Source organism: Ursus arctos, unplaced genomic scaffold (genome assembly GCF_023065955.2).
Source record: "Ursus arctos isolate Adak ecotype North America unplaced genomic scaffold, UrsArc2.0 scaffold_19, whole genome shotgun sequence".
In the NCBI taxonomy this organism is placed as follows: domain Eukaryota; kingdom Metazoa; phylum Chordata; class Mammalia; order Carnivora; family Ursidae; genus Ursus; species Ursus arctos.
Genome location: NW_026622863.1, coordinates 14,087,166 through 14,105,531, shown reverse-complemented (window position 1 = coordinate 14,105,531; position 18,366 = coordinate 14,087,166). Strand labels below are relative to the sequence as shown.

General features: G+C 56.7%; 1 protein-coding gene across 13 annotated transcripts in view; it reads right to left on the bottom strand.

Annotated features, from left to right (window-relative positions):
* Positions 1-18,366, bottom strand: part of NLRC5 (NLR family CARD domain containing 5) — an 85,343-nt gene that overhangs the window by 33,131 nt on the left and 33,846 nt on the right. For 7 of the 13 annotated variants that reach the window (XM_048223810.2, XM_044382397.3, XM_044382399.3 and 4 more), the window contains 17 exons: positions 16,466-18,128; positions 15,302-15,385; positions 15,072-15,155; positions 13,625-13,708; positions 13,411-13,500; positions 12,716-12,775; positions 10,928-11,002; positions 10,365-10,448; positions 8,481-8,564; positions 7,428-7,517; positions 7,013-7,081; positions 6,371-6,439; positions 4,445-4,528; positions 3,948-4,031; positions 2,333-2,422; positions 1,512-1,556; positions 497-583 (listed from right to left, as the gene is read on the bottom strand). In XM_048223810.2, the coding sequence (XP_048079767.1) occupies positions 497-583; positions 1,512-1,556; positions 2,333-2,422; positions 3,948-4,031; positions 4,445-4,528; positions 6,371-6,439; positions 7,013-7,081; positions 7,428-7,517; positions 8,481-8,564; positions 10,365-10,448; positions 10,928-11,002; positions 12,716-12,775; positions 13,411-13,500; positions 13,625-13,708; positions 15,072-15,155; positions 15,302-15,385; positions 16,466-18,128 (2,926 nt within the window). The remainder of the gene's footprint in view (positions 1-496; positions 584-1,511; positions 1,557-2,332; positions 2,423-3,947; positions 4,032-4,444; positions 4,529-6,370; positions 6,440-7,012; positions 7,082-7,427; positions 7,518-8,480; positions 8,565-10,364; positions 10,449-10,927; positions 11,003-12,715; positions 12,776-13,410; positions 13,501-13,624; positions 13,709-15,071; positions 15,156-15,301; positions 15,386-16,465; positions 18,129-18,366) is intronic. The other 6 variants (XM_044382401.3, XM_048223812.2, XM_057314274.1 and 3 more) reach the window with 3 other exon arrangements.

The following is an 18,366-nucleotide window of genomic DNA, read 5'->3' as shown; positions in this document are numbered from 1 at the left end:
TGGCTCCCTATTACTCTCAGGCTGAAAGTGGAAGGCCTTTTCCGTGGCTTCGCTTGCCTCCACTGGCCCTGCATATGCCCCAGCCACACTGACATGCTTCTCAAGAGCTAAGGTTTCCCTCCTCAGGGCCTTTGCCCAAGCTGACCCATCTGCTTGGGACACTCTTTCCACTCCTCCTCCCGATAACCCTGTTTGGGCCCCAGCTGAGGCGTCTCTCTTCCTAGGTGAGGAAATCAAGGCCCAGAGAAGGGAGGGGCCCAGCCATGGTCACACAGCCACAGCAGAGCTGGGAAGTCTTCTGGAAAAACAACGTGGAATCTTTTCTCTGGGGAGAACGCTGGCCCTGGCAGCCCCCCTCACCGGCCCTCATACTGGCCCCTTCTTCTCCTTCTCTCAAACTCTCTTTACCCCAGCCCTAGCCCCTACGCTCTCCTCACTCCCTGACTCTTCACCCATATCATGGTTACCCCCCAAAAAGAAGAGGGTAAGACAGTACCAAAAGGTCCTGGGGACGCGGCGCTGACCAAAAGCCAAGAACTGGGCTCCAGCTGGGAACTGTGGCAAAGATCCGCCAGCCAGATCCCTGGGAGTGGGGAGACCATTTTGAGAGCAAAGTTCACATCACGCACATGGGAAGACAAGGCTCAGAAGTCAGGGCTGCAGGGGGCCTAGGGACAATCAAGTCCCTCCCTGTACAGATGGGGAAACTGAGGCCCATGGAAGGGAAGCCAGAGTGAGAAAAGCCAGCAGCTTACACCTGTCTGGGCGCAGCACCTGGCTCGGTCAGGGGGAGCCAGGACAGAGCCCCTCCTCTCTCTGATCATCCCCGGGCTTCCATTCTCTAGGCTTCGAGAACCCAGAAGGTTCCCAGAAATGGAGATCCTGGCCCAGGATGCAAGACCATCCTGGCCTCGGGCCATTCCAGCTTCAGACAGCCGGCTGGTCTGGCCATGCTTTCCCCTTTCGCCCTCCGCCTGGCTGCCCAGCTGCCCAGCTCTGCGTTAGGCCGCCCCTGTGCCTGCCAACTTCCTGTGAGAGACCAGGGTGCCCGGCCCCACTAGGGGGCAGCTGGGAACATCTGTGCAGAACTAACTATTCGTTGTTTACTGCAAAGGTGTGGAAACTTTCTCAGAGCACCAACGGTTCTTAGCTTCTCGAAGGCCATACCGAGTGTGAAGGGCGGTGACTCATACGAAGTTGGGAGTGTGCAGAGGTCTGCGAAAGTCCTGAGGGGCAGAAGCCCAGCTGCCCTTCCCCCCCCCCCGCCCTGCCCCCAGCAGCCCTGAGCGAGCAACCGTTCTGCCTCACCCCCACCATCGTCTCCCTCCCCGGCTGCCCTGCCTCCTTTCCAGACAGAGCTAAGCGGCTGATTGCTGCGAACTGACGGACATGGGGTACATTTGCAGAAGGGGCGTCAGACCTGGGTGGGTTACGCTAGGGCCAACAGTGGTCAGCATGGGGCTGGGGTGGGGAGCACCCATCCTCCCCCCCTCGGAGCTCTCCCTCCTCACCTGCCTCTTCTGTCACCTCTCAGGATGACATGCTGGCTCTCGGAGCTGCAAATGGAGAGGAGGCAGCAGTGTGAGAGAGACCAGACGGTCTGGTCATGGAGGGCCTGCAGGGCGGCCCACTTTCTCGGCAGATACAATATACAACATATTAAGCGTGACGACACGGACTGAGCCACATACAAAGCTCGGCACCACCGGGACCCCTTTTATGCTCACAGTAACGCTGTGCGGTAAGGACGTACCCTTATTCCTCTTGGACAGGTGAGGAAACGGTACAGAGAGGCTCAGCGACCTGCTCAAAGCCGCACGGCAGGTATGCGGTGAGCCTGGATTTGAACCTGGTCTGTCTGTGCCCACACCTCCCGCTGGGAAGGGGAAAGTGGAGGAATGGGCAGACCCCACTGAAACCACGGCTCATCCGCACAGCTCGGCCCCGGGCTGCCTGGCGGGTGACTTCCCTTCTACATTCCCATCAGCTCCAGAGACCCCGTGACAGAGACGGGTCCTCGAGCACTCAACCGCTGTCAGGGAGCTTCCGGGTTTCCATAACAGTCCCCCAGGACCCCCTGGAGAGTGAGCAAGGGAGAGTTGCTGGATCATGTCCCGGGGCAAACTTGGAGAGATGGGAGTGTCCTGGGGCTACTTTCTTTCATCCGCCCATTCACTCAGTCAGCAGACACCTCTCCCACGCTCTCTGGGCCTGGTGCCACGCAGGGCCCGAGGAAGAGGTGACACTGGGAACGGGACAGACAAGGAAGCATGGTGGGAGCCGATGGCCCGTGGGGTCAGAGGGCAGGGCGAGGGCCCAGAGACACACTCACCTGATGTCCAAGTGCAGGAGCCACTGCAGAGTTGCGAAGCACGGGGCCAACATGAGCACCGCGTCCAGGGACAGACCATTCTCACTGAGGCTGGAGAATCACAGGGGTGATGTTGATGGAACTCACCCGAAACTCACAAACGCCCTCTTTCTGGTCACAGCCCAGGGCAGGGAAGGGCTGTCCCTGAGTCCAGACGACAGAGCTCACTGAACCTCAAATGGCCAGAGGGCACCTCTTCTGACTCCCCATTGTATAGATGGAGAAACTGAGGCCCAGAAAGCAGCAAGGTCTTGCCCAAGGTTATGAGACATGCTGGCGACAGAGCTGAGCTTAGAACTCTGGTTCTCTGGGTCTACGATGAATCTGGGGAGTGCTTTCAGGCTGGAGTTGTGCCTCAGTTTCCCCACCTGATAAAAGAAGGGCAGTGCCCAGTGCAAAATGAAAATGCAGGGGCTCCTGTTCAAAAGGCAGGAACAAAGCTTCTCCTTTCTTTCAGGTCTGTCAACTCTGTCATGGTGTTTTCTATTTGCCATTTAATGTTGCCCTCCTCTGGCACCGGTACGGGTAGGTGAGCGCGGATCTCACAGGTCAGGGGTTAGACGATTTCACAGTATGGAGAAGGTCACATGGGAATTTGCCCCAAAGCACCAATCTACATATAATTTGCCTGCAATGGTGAGGCCTTCCTCCCCACCCACAAGCAGGCCCAGAGCAGGAACAGAGGTAATCCCTTCTTCCCAGATCCCCCATGAAGACTGAGCAGGAAGGGCCCTCTCGCCACAGCACTCGTTCTAAAGTTGTAGCCAAAACCAAAGGCTGCCCCTCCCTCCCCCGACCTTACACTTAGGGTGCTCCCTGGGAACCTGGGGCCAAGAGAGGGGATGTAACTTGCCTAAGGTCACACAGAGAACCTAACAGTTGTGAGCTCTCTCCAGGGCTCCTCTCACTTTAGCCCCGAAGAGCTCAGGAGGAGGAGAAGGATATGTGGGAGCCCAAAACACAAGGGCCTTCTAGCATCCGGAAACTCTGGTCTGTTGCAGGCAAAGTCTGGAGGCTCCTGGCCTCTTCCCAGAGCCTCCCTCTTGCACTGAACATCTCCCCCCGTCTCTGCTCTCCAGCTGCCCTGGGCACCCTGCTCGGGCGTCCTGTCTGGTACACATCCTCCCTAGCCAGCCTGTATCCTAGCAACAGCCCCTCCCTGCAACCCAGGGTCAGAAGGGCTGCCAGTCATTAGGGTAACTAACCGTTAGCTAACGCTTCCCCCCCCCTCCCCGCTTGCACGGCCCCAGGTGGCCTGTGCCTCCCAGAGAGCCTGTGCAGAGCCACAAGGTCAGGTTTAAGAAGTAAAACCTTAGATCAGCAGCTGGGTCACTGAGTCCCAGGGGCCAGTCTCTCTTAATGAGACTCAGAGCCGCTAAGTACCCTCTGTGAACACTGACCACGTGCCAGGGACTGGACCGGGTGACTGACATGCATTTTCTGAATAACCCCAGGAAGGAATGAGACAGGACACAGAACGCCCCCTACACACACACACACACACACACACACACACACACACACCCCGCTCCTGATGAGGACAAGCCTCAGAGGCTTTGTCTAGCTGGCTACTCACTCCAAGGACTGTAGAGCTCCCAGCCCCGGGAGCAGCCGAGCCAGCTGGGCCACGCCTTCGTCCCCCAGAGCATTTCCTGAGAAGCTGGGAGGGGCAAGGGGAGAACAAGTTAGTGGAGGGTGGGCGTGGGGCTGTAGGAGCTCTGTGTCTCCACCCCTGGGTGACAGCGTCTCCTGAAAGCGGCACCGCACCCCTGGGCTGCCAGGCCCGATCACAGCAGATCTCACACGGGTCCGCTGGAGGTTCCCCCATGGTTTCCATCCTGAAGTTTGTGACCCTTGGGGGTCGGGTCGGGGCTTCAGAGGGGATCATATGTGGGGACCTACATTTTAGGGGGAAGGGTCACAACCCTCCCCAGACTCTCTAAGGGGCTCCTGATTGCAGCCAGGAAACACCGCTGATTACAATCTTAAAAAAAAGTCAAAACAAAACCCCACACATGAACACCCACCGACGGCTGGGCCCCAACCACCCGCCCTCCACCGGCAGCCACTCACTCCAGGTGACCGAGGCGGCAGCTTCCTCTCAGCGCCCTGCAGAGCGGCTCTAGGTGCTTGGCTTGCAAACCGCAGTGTGTCAGCCTGCGGAGGAAGAAGCACAGGCCCTCAGAACAGAGGAGACAGTGGCCACCACCACAGGCAGAGAGGCTGGCAGAAGAGGGACAGGGACATGTCTGGCACCCAGAGAGACAAAGACTGACCGACACACAGCATACACATAAGACCTCCCACATAGGTGGTCAAGAGCCAGAGAGAATCAGGGACACAGGGAGACTAAGATGGAGAGACACTGAGATGAGACACATAGGAGACGGATGCAGAGACGCACACGCATGCACGCACATGTGCCTATGCACACATGCACAAGCACACACGCGCATGCACACATAGGTGTGCACACACGCACACACGCACAAGCACACACATCACACACACGTATGCACACATGCACAAGCACACACATGCACACGGTGTGCACACACGCACATGCATGCAGACATGCACGAGCACGCAAATGCATGCACGCACACATGCACACACGCATGCACACAAGGCATGCACACACGCAATGCATGCATACACGCACACATGCACATGCATGCACACATGCACGAGCACACACACATGCACACGGTGTGCACACACGCACATGCATACAGACACGCACAAGCACACAAACGCATGCACGCACACATGCACACACAGGCGTGCACACACGCACATGCATGCATACACACACATGCACAAGCACATGCACGCACACACGCACATGCATGCACACATGCACAAGCACATACACACGCACACATGCACACGTGCACAAGCACACACACGCAAACGCACACACGCACATGCATGCACACATGCACGACCACACACATGCACACGCATGCACACGGTGTGCACACGCACACGCATGCGTGCATGCACACATGCACACGCACGCACACATACATGAGCACGCACACATGCACGCACACATGCATGCACACGCAGGCGTGCACACGCGCACATGCATGTATACACGCACATATGCACGCATGCACAAGCACACACATGCATACACATATGCATGCCCACATGCACACACACATGCATGCACACATGCATAAGCACGCACACATGCACGCACACACACATGCACGCACACACACATGCACACACACATGCACACGGTGTGCACACGTTCACGCATGCGTGCATGCACACATGCACGCACACATGCATGAGCACACACACGCATACACGCACACATGCATGCACACGCAGGTGTGCACACGCACACATGCATGTATACACGCACATATGCACGCATGCACAAGCACACACGTGCATACACATATGCATGCGCACACACACATGCATGCACACATGCATAAGCACACACACATGCACGCGCACACGCACATGCACACATGCACGAGCACACACACAACTCCAGGGGAGGACAGACAGATTGACAGGGCAGCAAAAACAGAGAAACAGAAAATATGAGAGAAACAAGGAACAATAGAGACAGACAGGGAGATTCAGATGGACACAGAATCAAAGAGAAGGCCGGAAGAACATCGATGGGAGCCCTTTGGGGGCTGAGCTCAGCCCCAGGATGAGGAAAGAAGGCACCACATGTCCCCATTCTCTCCATCCCGAGTCCCGACAACCCGTCAGCTGCAGGAGGCCAGGAGAGCTAAGAGGAGTGGGGGCCCCCTAAATGGGGAAGGTCACTGAGGGGGCTGCACTGTGAGCCCCGTGTATGGTGGGCTGAGCAGGGGAGGTGGGAGGCAGGGAAGCCAGGCCACAACTCCTGGGTACGGAGGTCGTGTCCTCCAGGGAGCCCCTGGGGCTGGAGGCCTGGGGACAGGCTTTGAGCAGAGGAAGGGACGAGGTAGGAACCACACCGGAGCCCGCAGGCCATCTCTGTACCTGATTCTGGTGGCGTGCAGGAGCGGCTCAGAGGGCATCAGGTGCGTCAGGCTGACCCAAAGCGCAGCCCTGGAGGGACACATACCATGGCCAGGCTGAGCACACTCCCCAGCCACTGTCTCCAAGTCCACACTCAGCCTTACCTCCCATCATTCAGTCTCTACACAAGGCCTGGAGACGGCCAGACCCTGGTTCCACCCCCCCCACCCCCGGCTTCCTGGCTTCCTGGCTGTGTGACCTGGGACAAATCACGAAGCCTCTCACTGGGACAATGTATGTGAACTGCTTTAGTGTGGTGCATGCCAGAGGGAGCCAGAAGGTTCTGACCAAAATCAGAGCTACCGGCCGAACGATCGGCAAATCCTTGGGGTTTGTGCTGAAGGACCTCAGTGTCTCTCACAAGGCTCCCTGGCTACCCCACTCCCACCCCAGCAGGCCGTTCTGCGTCACAGGGAAACGGGGAGGCAGTCTGTCCTCTGACACTCCCCCTCTGGGCTGCATCCCTTGCCAAGCCTGCTGGCTTCCTGCTCCTTGGTGAATCTGTTGAGGTCCCCTGAGAGTTGAGTGATGCTGTCCAGCTGTGGCGCTGTGGAGGTCAGGGAGGGCCTGGCATGGGACGGGGCAGATGACGTTGGGCCCTACCTCCTCCGGATCCCCTTCTGTTGCTCCGGCTCCGGGGCAAAGGTGAAGACCACGGTTTTGTGCAGCAGGCTGCAGAGGGAGAAGAGAGGAAGGAGACAAGAGGCTTACAGGGCTAAGGGGCCGTTTTCTAACCTGGCCTAGAGGGACCTCAGAGGTGCCATCCCCTGCCTCTAGCTCTGGCCACTTCCTCTGACTCTGCTGTGGCTGCCGGAGCTTTGGGGAGAAGGTATAAGCTGTGAGCGGCCGACGCCCATAGCAGCTGGGAAAAGAGGGTGTGGGCAGGGCTCCCGCAGCATCTTCTCCAGGTCCCAAAGGCCTGGGCCCAGAAAGAACGCTAAGGTCTTAGAGAGAACGAGGAGAGAGCCCCAGAGCTCCAGGCAGGAGTGGGGACCAGCGGGGCACCGGGAGGTCCCACCTGATGTGGAGCTCCTCCAGGGTCTGGCACGTGCTCGCCGCACTCAGCACACAGTGCACCCCGTCCACGGAGAGCCCGTTGTCGCTGAGGCTGTGGAGAGGAGGGAGGGGGTGGCAGTCAGCAGGCAGCTCAAGTCCCCGGGCCTAGACAGCTCCAGTCCCCTCCTCCTGGCACAGCAGCTTGCTGGCTGTCACTCTTGGGATGTCCCGGGTCCTTAACCAGGAGGGTGTTTTGAAGGATTCCGGCCCACGTGGATGAGCCGAGAGCTGCACGACCTCGCTGCCCCACTCAGAGAACAGCATTCTACAGCCGGAGTGAGAACGGACTCACCGTTTTCACCTCTCTGAGCCTGCTTCCTGGTCTGTAAAATAACCACCATTTTAACCCCATTTTACAAATGGAGACACTGAGGCCCAGAGACATTAAATTGTGTTAAGGCTACTAAGCGACAGAGTCGGGACTGAACTCCAAGGCGAGGCCCCAAACCAGTGTTACTCAACCTCGGCATTCCCTACCCGACCCACGCTTGGTGCTAAGACCTCAGCACAGGCCACCAAACCCCACCCCACCCGGCACCACGTGACCACAGCACACCCAGCAGCCCACGACCCTTTCTTTCCTCCCGTCATCCCAACAACCCACCCCTTTACCTCGGCACCGTACCCCCAGCCTCACACGCCCCTTCCCACTCCAACAGCCCCAGACCCCCCCCCCCCCCCCCCCCCCCCCCGTCCCAAACCCTAATGCAAGACCCAGCGCAACACCCCACCCCACCCCACCCTAGGGCTGTTGCAAGGATGAACTGGAATGCAAGCCACTGAGGTACGAGCAACGCGCTCTACACACGCAAAGGGTTTTAGTAACTGGAACCGCGACAGAGGCCAAGGCGAGTCATGGGCAAACCACTCCAACTTCGCTGCGGCTGGGGGAGAGCCGCTCAGCGGAGCAGCCCTATTTCTGGTGACTGCCGGCTGTGCAGACCGAGGTGGCAGGGACTGGCTGGGGCTCTCTCCAGGGCTCCCCCGTCACCCAACAGTGACGTTGGCAACTCACTCCAGCTTCCTGGCGATGCGCAGCTGAGATGTGGCCTCTGCCATCAGCCGACAGCCTTCATCGTCCAGCTGGTTTCCTGAAAGGCTGAGACAGAGGGGCCAGATGCCTTGTGCTGTTGGGGTGGGGTCCCCCCTTGGCCTCTGCTCTCACAGTCTCTCCTTGACTTTAACCAAAGCAGCACTCTGGTAAATGAGCCCTAATAATGACAGAGGCTGCAAGGCTGGGTACGACATGTCCCGCACTGTCACAGATGCTTCTACCGTTACTGGGCATTGGACTGTCATAAGGACCCTGTGCGGCAGGCACTGTTATTATTCTCATCTTACTGATGAGCAAACCAAGGTTTAGAGCAGTTAAAACACCTCCTGAAAGGCAGACCTGGGATTTGAACCCATGCAGCCTGATTTCAAGGCCCTACCCTCAGCTGCTTTTTTATGCTTCAACCTACATAACTGCTTCTTACGATAAACTCCATGGTTACAAGGGCATCGGATCTACCGTGGGGATCAGGGAAGGTTTCCCTAATGTTTGAATGACTTGCTTGAAACACTAGGAGCTCAATAGGTAAGGGGTGGGAGAGAGATGGGGGAAGGGTGTTCCTGGTATTGGGGATGGCTCATTCAAAGGCCCTGGGGCACAGCACACTGGAGGAGCTGGAAGGGAGACAGTGTGTCAGGATCGAAGATTTCAGTGGCAGGACAGGGTCAGATGGGGGCTGGTGGGTTGGAGGCAGCATTTTGGATCACACAGGATTTTAGGATTTGGGCTTCGTCATGAGCAGTGGGAAGGAGTAAAGGGGGGACAGGCAGCAGTGAAATGCAGTTCACTCTCTGCCACGTGGAAGTGGCCAGTGTGGAAGCAGGGAACCCAGTGAGGAGGCTGATGGGGTCATCCAGGTGAGGGGTGAGAGTGGTCTGGACTGGGGAGTGGACGAAACGAGGGTGGTGTTGAGAGCTATGTAGGTGGACTTGGGATGGGCTGGCTATGGAGGAGGGTGAGGGAGCTGAGAGATGTCTGGTCTGTGCAGCCAGCTGGGTGATGGGGCCATGCTGCAGGTGAGAGCACCTGGGGCGCGTGGGGGAGGGTCAGGCTTGGTGATGTCAGCTGGGTGGAAGCGTGTATTCTGTAAAAACACCTTCTAATCCTGTCTTGGTTCTCCCCATAGGACAATATCGAGGCTCAAGCTTTGCTCACCAAAGCCCTCACCCAATCATCTTTCCCTAGGGTGGGGCCACTCACCTCACAACACCTTATGGAATTCCATCACTCCTCCCTCGGGCCCATTTGATTTCCTGGGATGGTCCTAGCAGGGATCCCCTCCTGGGGACGTGACAGGACCTCTACCAATCCCCAAGCCCTACTCTCAAAGGAGCTGGGCGTTAATGGAATTTCTCCAGCCCCAAAAGAGAAAGCGGTCTCACTCAACTCTGGGAGGAAGACAAGGGGAGGGGACCCTGAGGACTGTGGTTTGGAACACAGGTGTGATGAGGTCTCTGCTTTGCAGCTTTCAATGACACTGGTTACAGGGACCAGGCAGGTGGGAGTCAGACTGTCTGAGCTTGAACCCTGGCCTGGACTCTTCTTAGCTGTGTGACCTTGAGCAAACTTAGCCTCTGTGTTGCTTAACTTCCTCCTCTAGGAACTGTGCATAGTAATAATACTTACATCACAGAGATGGGACGATTAAATGAGAGGATGTGTGCAAAAAAGCCTGGTCTGGGGCAAGTGCTAAACAGTGGTAGCTGTCATGATGGTCTGAGTTCCCCCAAATTCTTAATGAGGCAGCATGCCCTTCCTTACACCATGCACCCAAAGTGGAGGCCCTTCAGACACTGCCCTGCCCCCCCACCCATCTCCCACCCTAGCGCTTCCCATGATACTCACTCTACTACATCCAGGTGGGGGCCTTCCTGGAGCTGGGCAATGAGCTCCTGCACATCATGGACCCTGAGATGACACTGCTGGAGCCTGGAGGGTGGAAGCAGAGGGGCTAAGGGCAAGAAGCTACAGCACACCTCCTCTGGCCCCAAGGGCCACTGCTGGGTGTGGGAGCCACGGGAGTCAGGAGACAGACAGACCTGGGGTCTCATCCTGGCCCTACTTCTTAGTAGCTGGACAATCTTGGACAAGGCCCTTAACCTCAGTTTCCTCCTCTATCAACCAGGAATGATACAGTGTACTTGGCAGGGTTTTCAAAAGAATTACAGTGAACTTATGGATCTAAAATACTATAGTGCCCGGTATGTAGCAAGGGCCCATTAAATTTGTTGTCATTCTTGTTATGACCGACGTTCCTTATTCAGGCCAGGATGGGTTATTCAAGTCCTTTCTCTGCTTCATGCCTGTTTTTCCTTTTATCCTCCTTGCCCCCGCTATGCCTCTCCTAGGAGGGCACCCTCCCCCCATAGAGTACCCCTCCCCTAAGGCAGTGGAGCCCACAGAGGTACCTGAGTGTCAGGCTTCTGTCCTGAAGCTCTGCCCTTCTCCTCCTCTGGCCAGCATTCCCCAGAAGGTCTGGAGCTCTGGCAAGAACAAATCCAACACTGGCCTCGACTTCGAGTTCAGGGCCCGATGGGCCAAACCTCTTACCTTGGGCTCCAGGGGCTGAAGACCCCGAGGCATGACCCACAGTGAATGAGTAACAGAGACAGTTGTTTGGAGATGGTAAAGGTGCTAAAGATGCAAAGCAGCAAGAGCAAAAGGTCTGAGGGCAAATAGGCTTTATTCAAAGTCTGGCTCTGCCAAGAACAGCTGTGTGGCCTTGGGCAAGTCGCTTCACCTATCTGAGCTTCCATGGGCTCTCTTCCAAGATGGCATGACAATATCTAACACGGAGTGATTGAAGGACTGAGATGATGTAGGGTCAAGCGCTCAGCACAGGCATACAACTGAAGCTTAGTAAAAGGAAGCTGCACTTCTATGTTGTGAAGCTCTCCATCTGTATACGTGCCACTTGCGGTTCAAAAGGCTGGGAGCATGGACTGTGTGTGGGTCCAGGCTGTGGGAGCCACGGAACCTCCAGGCTCTCTCCCCCGGGCCAGGGGAGGGGTGGGGGCTGCAGAGAAGCTGTCACATTATTAGCCATGTTTTCACAGACCCCTAGATTGGTGCTGTCCAACAGAACTTTTCGCCATGATGAGATTATTTTGTATCTGTGCCATCCACTGTGGAAGACAAGAGTCTCCCATGGCCACTGAGTGCCTGAAATGCAGCTAATATGGCTGATTAATTAATTAATTAATTAATATGGCTGATTCATTTTACTTAATTTAAATTAATATATATTTAAATAGCCACATGTGGCTAGTGGCTACCATATTGGGCATCATAGCCCTATACAGCTGGAGAGGAAAAAGATATTGGTCCTACCAGATCATTATATGGGTGAGGAAACTGAAGCTCAGAGCAGGGAAAGGACTTGCCCAAGGACATACAACATCATCTGTCTGTGAGTCTCAGCCAGGGAGGAGTGTGAGGAAGCCCAGTTGGAATGTTCTCTCATGGAAAGGCTGTTTCCCTTTCTTTGCCCATGCAGGACCAGCCAAGCTGGAATCCATGCACAGCTGCAGTAGCCAGCATCTGAGTGCCACCTGGATGACAGCAGTGTTTTAAGCACTTTCAATGTATTAATTCATTTAATCCTCAGAGTAACTCCGAGATGTGGGTATCATCATTGCCTCCCCCCTCCTTTTTTTTAGATGGAAGAGTTTTTCGGAGCCTTTTCCACATACTAACACCAATCTAACAGTATATTCATGCCTTCTCCAAGGGACTGACTTGCTCTGAGATTTCTGGGGATGCTCCCTCACCACAGGGACCAGATGTGGTCCAGATATGCTAGAAGAAGGTAAAGTCCTTTGCCAACTCTGAGAAGAAAGTCATTTCTCAGGCAGCCATAGCTGGAAGAATCCCCACATTCCAGCTCTTCATAGGCTCTCTTGGCCAACTTACCCTGCCACTGCTTGAGCCCAAAATGCTCCTCAAAATGAGCCCAGACCCACCCCCTTCCTAGGTTTTTTTTTTTTTTTTAAGATTTTATTTATTTATGTGACAGAGAGACAGCCAGCGAGAGAGGGAACACAAGCAGGGGGAGTGGGAGAGGAAGAAGCAGGCTCCCAGCGGAGGAGCCTGATGTGGGACTCGATCCCGGAACGCCGGGATCACGCCCTGAGCCGAAGGCAGACGCTTAACGACTGCGCCACCCAGGCGCCCCCCCCCCCTTCCTAGGTTCTTACCCTTGAAGCTCTGCAGCAGTCTCTGCGGGCGGGGAAAGAAGGAAGATGAGGTCCGCCTCCCTGCAAGTCAGACACCGAGCCGTGAAACGGGTGGACTGGAAACCAGCACATCACCCGCTGCCTGCACACCCCTTGCAGCCCCAAACATCCAGAGAAAGTTGATTTTATTATAACTGACAGAGAAACAACTGGCGGAAATGCTCCAAATCAGACATGTAAAATTTGTGACTATGTCGTTGCTCAATGAATCCTGAGTGTTTTTAAAAGTCAGGAAAATAATATTTACAGAGAAGACTTTTTAAAAATTAGGAATGCAAAGAGTTTTTGTGAGAGACAGTATTTTAGGGTTAAGAGGCGCGGCACTTAACACACTCCGTAATCCAAACAGGTAACCCCACTTCAGCACCATGGAGAGCAACACGCGGCTACCGATTTCGTCTGCTGAGCCTCTGCGTCCTAGATACATTGATTCATTCCTTCAATCCTCCGCCCATCTATCCATGCATCACTCGGCTCAGCACTATATACTGAGTACCAAGTGCCAGGCCTGAGCTAGACTCTGGAGATACCGATGTGAATAAAACAGATTCGGGCACATGCGCAGCTCTTGCAGACAAGGTGCTCCATTTCCCACTCCCTACCTTCCCGTCCCCTTTTCTCAAACCTCTGAAGGCCCAGATTCCACTCCTGCTCACCTGACCTGCAGGGTCCTGACAGTAGGGCATGCGACTGCCACCTTTGTCAAGCAGAGTAAGGTTGACATGGAGACATTGTTGCGGCTCAGGCTGCAAGATTGTGGCAAGGGTATCAGGAATGAATCCCTTATCCCATGGGCCCCAGACTTTCTTTGCTCTCCAGGAGAGGTGGGTGACTCAGGCGGGGGTGGGGAGGTGTGGAAAGACTGCTTACTCAAGTTTTTGAAGCCGCGGCAAACAAGGAAGTACCTCCACGATGTTCAGCACAGCCCAGTCCTTGAGCTGGTTGTCCTGAAAGCTGCAAGAGACCAAGGCCCAGTCCCTTAGCCGTGGAGCTGAGGAACTTGGGAGCCCCAGCTGGCAGGTGACACAGCCGCCCTCATGGAGGAGACCCAAGTCACAGGCCTACAATGTGTTGATGACCTGCTCCACGGTATCCAGTAGGCCAAGCTAGGAGAGGCCCTCTGCTGGCCTTGCTTCTGTCCCTATTCAGCCCCAGTGGGGGAGTTCCTGCCTAGTGGCCCAAGAGATCCAGATGATGGGCTGTGCGGGCCTCATGAGGTGGAATGAGGACACCCAGCACACAGCTCTCAGGGCTACGTCTGGGATGTGCCTGAAGCCAGAGTTTATCAGGGCCTCTTGGCTCCTGGGTGATGAGCAGAGTCTAGACTGGGATACAGGAGATGCTGCTTCCAGCCCCAGCTCTGGCCTTAACTCATTCAGAACCCTAGGCCAAGCACATTCTTTCTGACCTCACATTCCCCATCTGTCAAATGGGGTCCACAATCCAAGCCTTGCCTGAGTTCCTAGCTGGAGGGACAGAAGTGCGAGGGCACCTTTGTGCATGATCGCTCGGGTTAGTGCGAAGCTTTGGAAATGTGGACTTGCTGATGCTTCTCCCCTCCCCCACCTCGATTATCGAGAGTGACCTTAGTCTTTTCTCCTATCAGCCAGTGATCCTACAGAAAGGCACCCAGCGGAGGGGATAGGAGCTATGGTCCAGCTAACACTCCACTCAACACGCAGGATGACCTAGTGCCAGGCTGCATGTCTCTGGACATAAGGCACCTTTTCTAAATCTCATAAAGGTGCCATATAAGCTAGTGATGGTTCTGCCAATGAGCTGCCGAGAAGGCTCCCCGGCCCCACCCCTCTTGGGCTACTCATCACAAACCCAGGGCAGGAGTATATTTGCGTACACGTGCTCGGCTAGCATGTACTTGCATCTAAATGTGTCTGTGGGTCTAAGCATGCATGCATGTGCACACACCTATGAATGTGCATGTGAGGGGGACGTGTATTTAAGTGAGGAAGCGAGTGTGCACACGTATGTGCACACCTGCACGCACCCTACCATCTCTTCTCTCAAGGTCACAGAAAGAGGGGGCGAGGGCCTCAAACCTCAAGGTCCTTCAAGACAGCCCAAAATATTAGATGAAGGAAGCAACACTCGAGGGTCTTTGGGAGCCTTGTGCTTGGATCCAGCCCCACCCAGTTCTTGGGCCAATGCCTCCCCTCTCTGATCTCACTGAAAAACAACTGGCCAGATCCTCGTGGAAAATGCAGGACTCATTACAGGCTCTGGGGTGGGGGTGGGGGGCCCAGGGACCTGGGAAGTGACTTGTCCCCCTAGCCAGCAGGTCCTCCTGGAGACCACTCACCTGACCTCTTCCAGCTGCGGACAGAGGCGCAGAGCCGGCACCAGGTGGCCGATGCCTCGGGCAGTGATTTTACTTCCTGACAACCTATAGCGTAAGCAAAGGTGGTGGGAAGGAATGGGGGTGGGAACGGAGGTAGGCCCGGAATCCGCCCTGTGTGAGGCCAAAGGGAGAGGGGAGAGTTCCAGGCATTTCCAGCTGAGGGTCCCTTTTGGACCCAAGCCCTGGCTCACCCCAGCTTCTTCAGGTTCCCCATTGTCGGCAGGCTCCTGGAGAGGGCTTCTGCAAAGGCGTCCCCACACTTCCTGCTCTTAAAGCTGCCACAGGAAGAGGCAAGGGAGCAGAGGCTCAATGCTGAGCAGGGCTTAGAAGCCATCACCCACCCCTTCCTCTGAGAGATGGAACTGAATAGTTATGTGAATAGTAGTAGTGGCAGTAGTAGCTGTTGTTTGTAGTAATAACAAATACATATTAGGGCAGAGACTGCTATCAGCCCACTGAAACCCATTCTCCACGGATAGAGCTCTAACTGGAAACATGGTTTCCCAGTCACAGGCGGCATTTCCAGGCTCCCGTGCAGCTCAGAGCAGCTATGCACCGATGTTCTTACCACTGGCATGTAAGCGGAAGGAATGTGCCCCATCCCCGTGGGTGTAGGCTTTACTGGATGCAACTCATGCGTTCTCCCCCTCCCTTCCCCTAGGCCAGAGCACTGATATGCCCACGACCCAGCTTTGCCCATGCAGATCCAGATGCCAGAGGAGAAGATGGAGCGTCAGTGAAGGGAGCTGGGTCCCTGCTTGACCACATGGAACTGTGCCATCTCAGAGATCAGCACCACTTACCTCTGAGTGTTCCGTGACAGCGAGACAAAACTCAACATTATTTAATCCACTGTATTTGGGGGGGTGGGATCTCTGGGCCTCACCTTTTCTCTCGCTACTACGACACATACTGAGCCATCACTGTGCGCCAGGCGCCCGCTAAGGAGCGCTTTCCCAGCATTCTCTTATCTGGCTCTCACAACAATCTCACATAGTCCATATTATTACTGATTCATTTTAGGGACGAAGAAACTCAGGCTGAGAGGTTAAATAACCTGCCCAAAGTCAAACCGCCTCTGGGGTCACAGGCTCCAGCCCACGGCTGAGAGGGACAGGGAGACTGAAAGCCCAGCAACAGTAACAAAGTCCAACTGAGAGCCAACTGGACCCCAAGGTCTTGGGAGGCATGGAGCTTCCGCACCAGCTTTCAGGCTGAGGGGCAGCTCAGACTATCTGTTCTGATGTTCCAGATTCACACCCAGCCTCCCGCAGCAAGGTTCTGACCGACTCCACACTCCCGAAGCCTAGTTCCCTCCCAGGTCCTCCGCAGTCCTCCCCTGACCCTACTCTCACCTGAGATTCTCCACCTGCTTACAGCCCGCCAGGGCCTCAGGGCAGTGGGGCTCCAGGGGGCAGCCCTCAAAATCCAGGTGGATGGGGGCATTCCTGTGCCCCAAGATGTTGGTCAGGGCAGCCAGGTCGGTGTAGGTCAGTGGGAAATTGTGGAAGGACAGGTGATAGGGGAGACTTTGGGCCACGAGGCTGGCCAGCTCAGGCTCCTGGGTCTCACCCACGCAGTGACAGAGTGCTACGACCTTCGGCCCCGTGAGCCTGCGGGCGGCCAACTTCCTCAAGGCCTGCATCACCGCAGCCTGCTTGGCACTCACCCACGTCTCGTCCCGCTGGGCCACGAGGCTGAGGAAGGGCCGGCAGGCGCAGGACGCCAGCCCTGCCAGGAAGGTGGGCAGGTGGTCTAAGAGGCCCGGCCTCGCTTTGGTCCGTAGCACCCAGTGAGAATTGAGGGTGACGTGGCCCACAAGAGCAGTTTTGTCCACCTTGGGGCTGGCCATCAGGTACAAGGCAGCAAAGAACTCCTGGAGGCTGAGGTGGGTGAAGGCATAGCCTGTATCCTGGTGCCCAGGGCCCGTGCAGATGCAGAAGGAGGTCAACAAGCCCAGGGCAGCCCCGGAGGCCATCGTGGACGGATGGATGTCTCCCACAGAGAAGAGAACCTTCCCGGTCTCCAGCCCCCTCAGGGCCACCTCACTGAGGTCCAGCAGGGACTCGGGGGGCAGGCAGCCCCGGGGGCCGAGCGTGGCCACCATCTGCACGTAGTTCTGAGTCACGGTGGGCAGGAGCGCCGCAGCCTGGCCTGGAGAGCTGCCCGGGAGCAGACGGTGGAGGCAGAGGCACGTGACCCAGCAGAGCGCGGGCACGGCGCACATGCTCCGCAGGTGTCTGCTTTCACGCAGCTCGGCCAGGGCTGCCTCCTGCCGCAGCGGGTCACTGAAGACACGGCCCACGTACTCCTCCATGCGCGGCCTGTCAAAGCCCCACATGTGGACCGTGGCTGCCTCCACCGGCAAGCAGTCGGGCAGCTTCCCGGGACGGGACGTGGCCAATACCCAGCAGCCGGGCAGCAGGGTCCCCCGGCAGAGGCCGGAGAAGAGGGCAAGGGCCGGGCTTGGGTCTTCAGGACCCTCCTTCTCCCTGCTGCAATGGGGGTGGAGGGCCTGGTCCAGCCCATCAAAGATCAGCAGGACTCCGTCGGCATTGTCCTCTAGGTATCGGAAGACGGAGTCGGAGCCCGCCTCAGGGCTCACGTACAGGTCAAAAAGGAGCTGAGGAAGTGTCAGCAGACATGTGACCAAGTTGAGCTGGCGGAATTCAAAGAGGAACAGGGCCTGGAAGCGGTCCAGCTGGCCGTCAGCCCACCTCTGGCAGAGCCGGTGGGCCAGGGTGGTCTTGCCCATGCCCGCCTTCCCCAGGAGCACCGTCACCCTCGGGCCCTTGTCGGCCCTGGTGTTGAAGAGGTCCCGGATGCTCACGTCAGTGCCGTCTTCTGCCAGCGTGGCCCCCTCCTGGGTGTGGATGGGCGCGGTGGTCCGGCTCCACTGCAGGATCGGGGGGATGTAGGCCTGGTGGAAGGCAAGTGGTTGCCCTGGCCCGGGGCTCCCGCCGGCGTAGCGCTGCTGCGCAGACGTCTTCAGCAGCTGCAGGTACTTCCTGGCCAACTCTGCAGGGGGCGGGGTAGGCATGAGGGCGGCAGGCCTCCCACCCACAGATCCGCTCACCCCAGTGCTGGCTGTCGGGAGCCTGTAGCCTCAGCTGCGTGTGCAAGGGGGTGTGCAAGCTGTGTGCTGCAAGAGTACACAATTCCTAGAAGGAATTGGTTCCAGAGAAGCGCTGGCTCTGGGGGCCATTTAAATGGGCGAAGTCTGGCTGGGGGAGCGTAGATCATGGCTCTGTTTGTT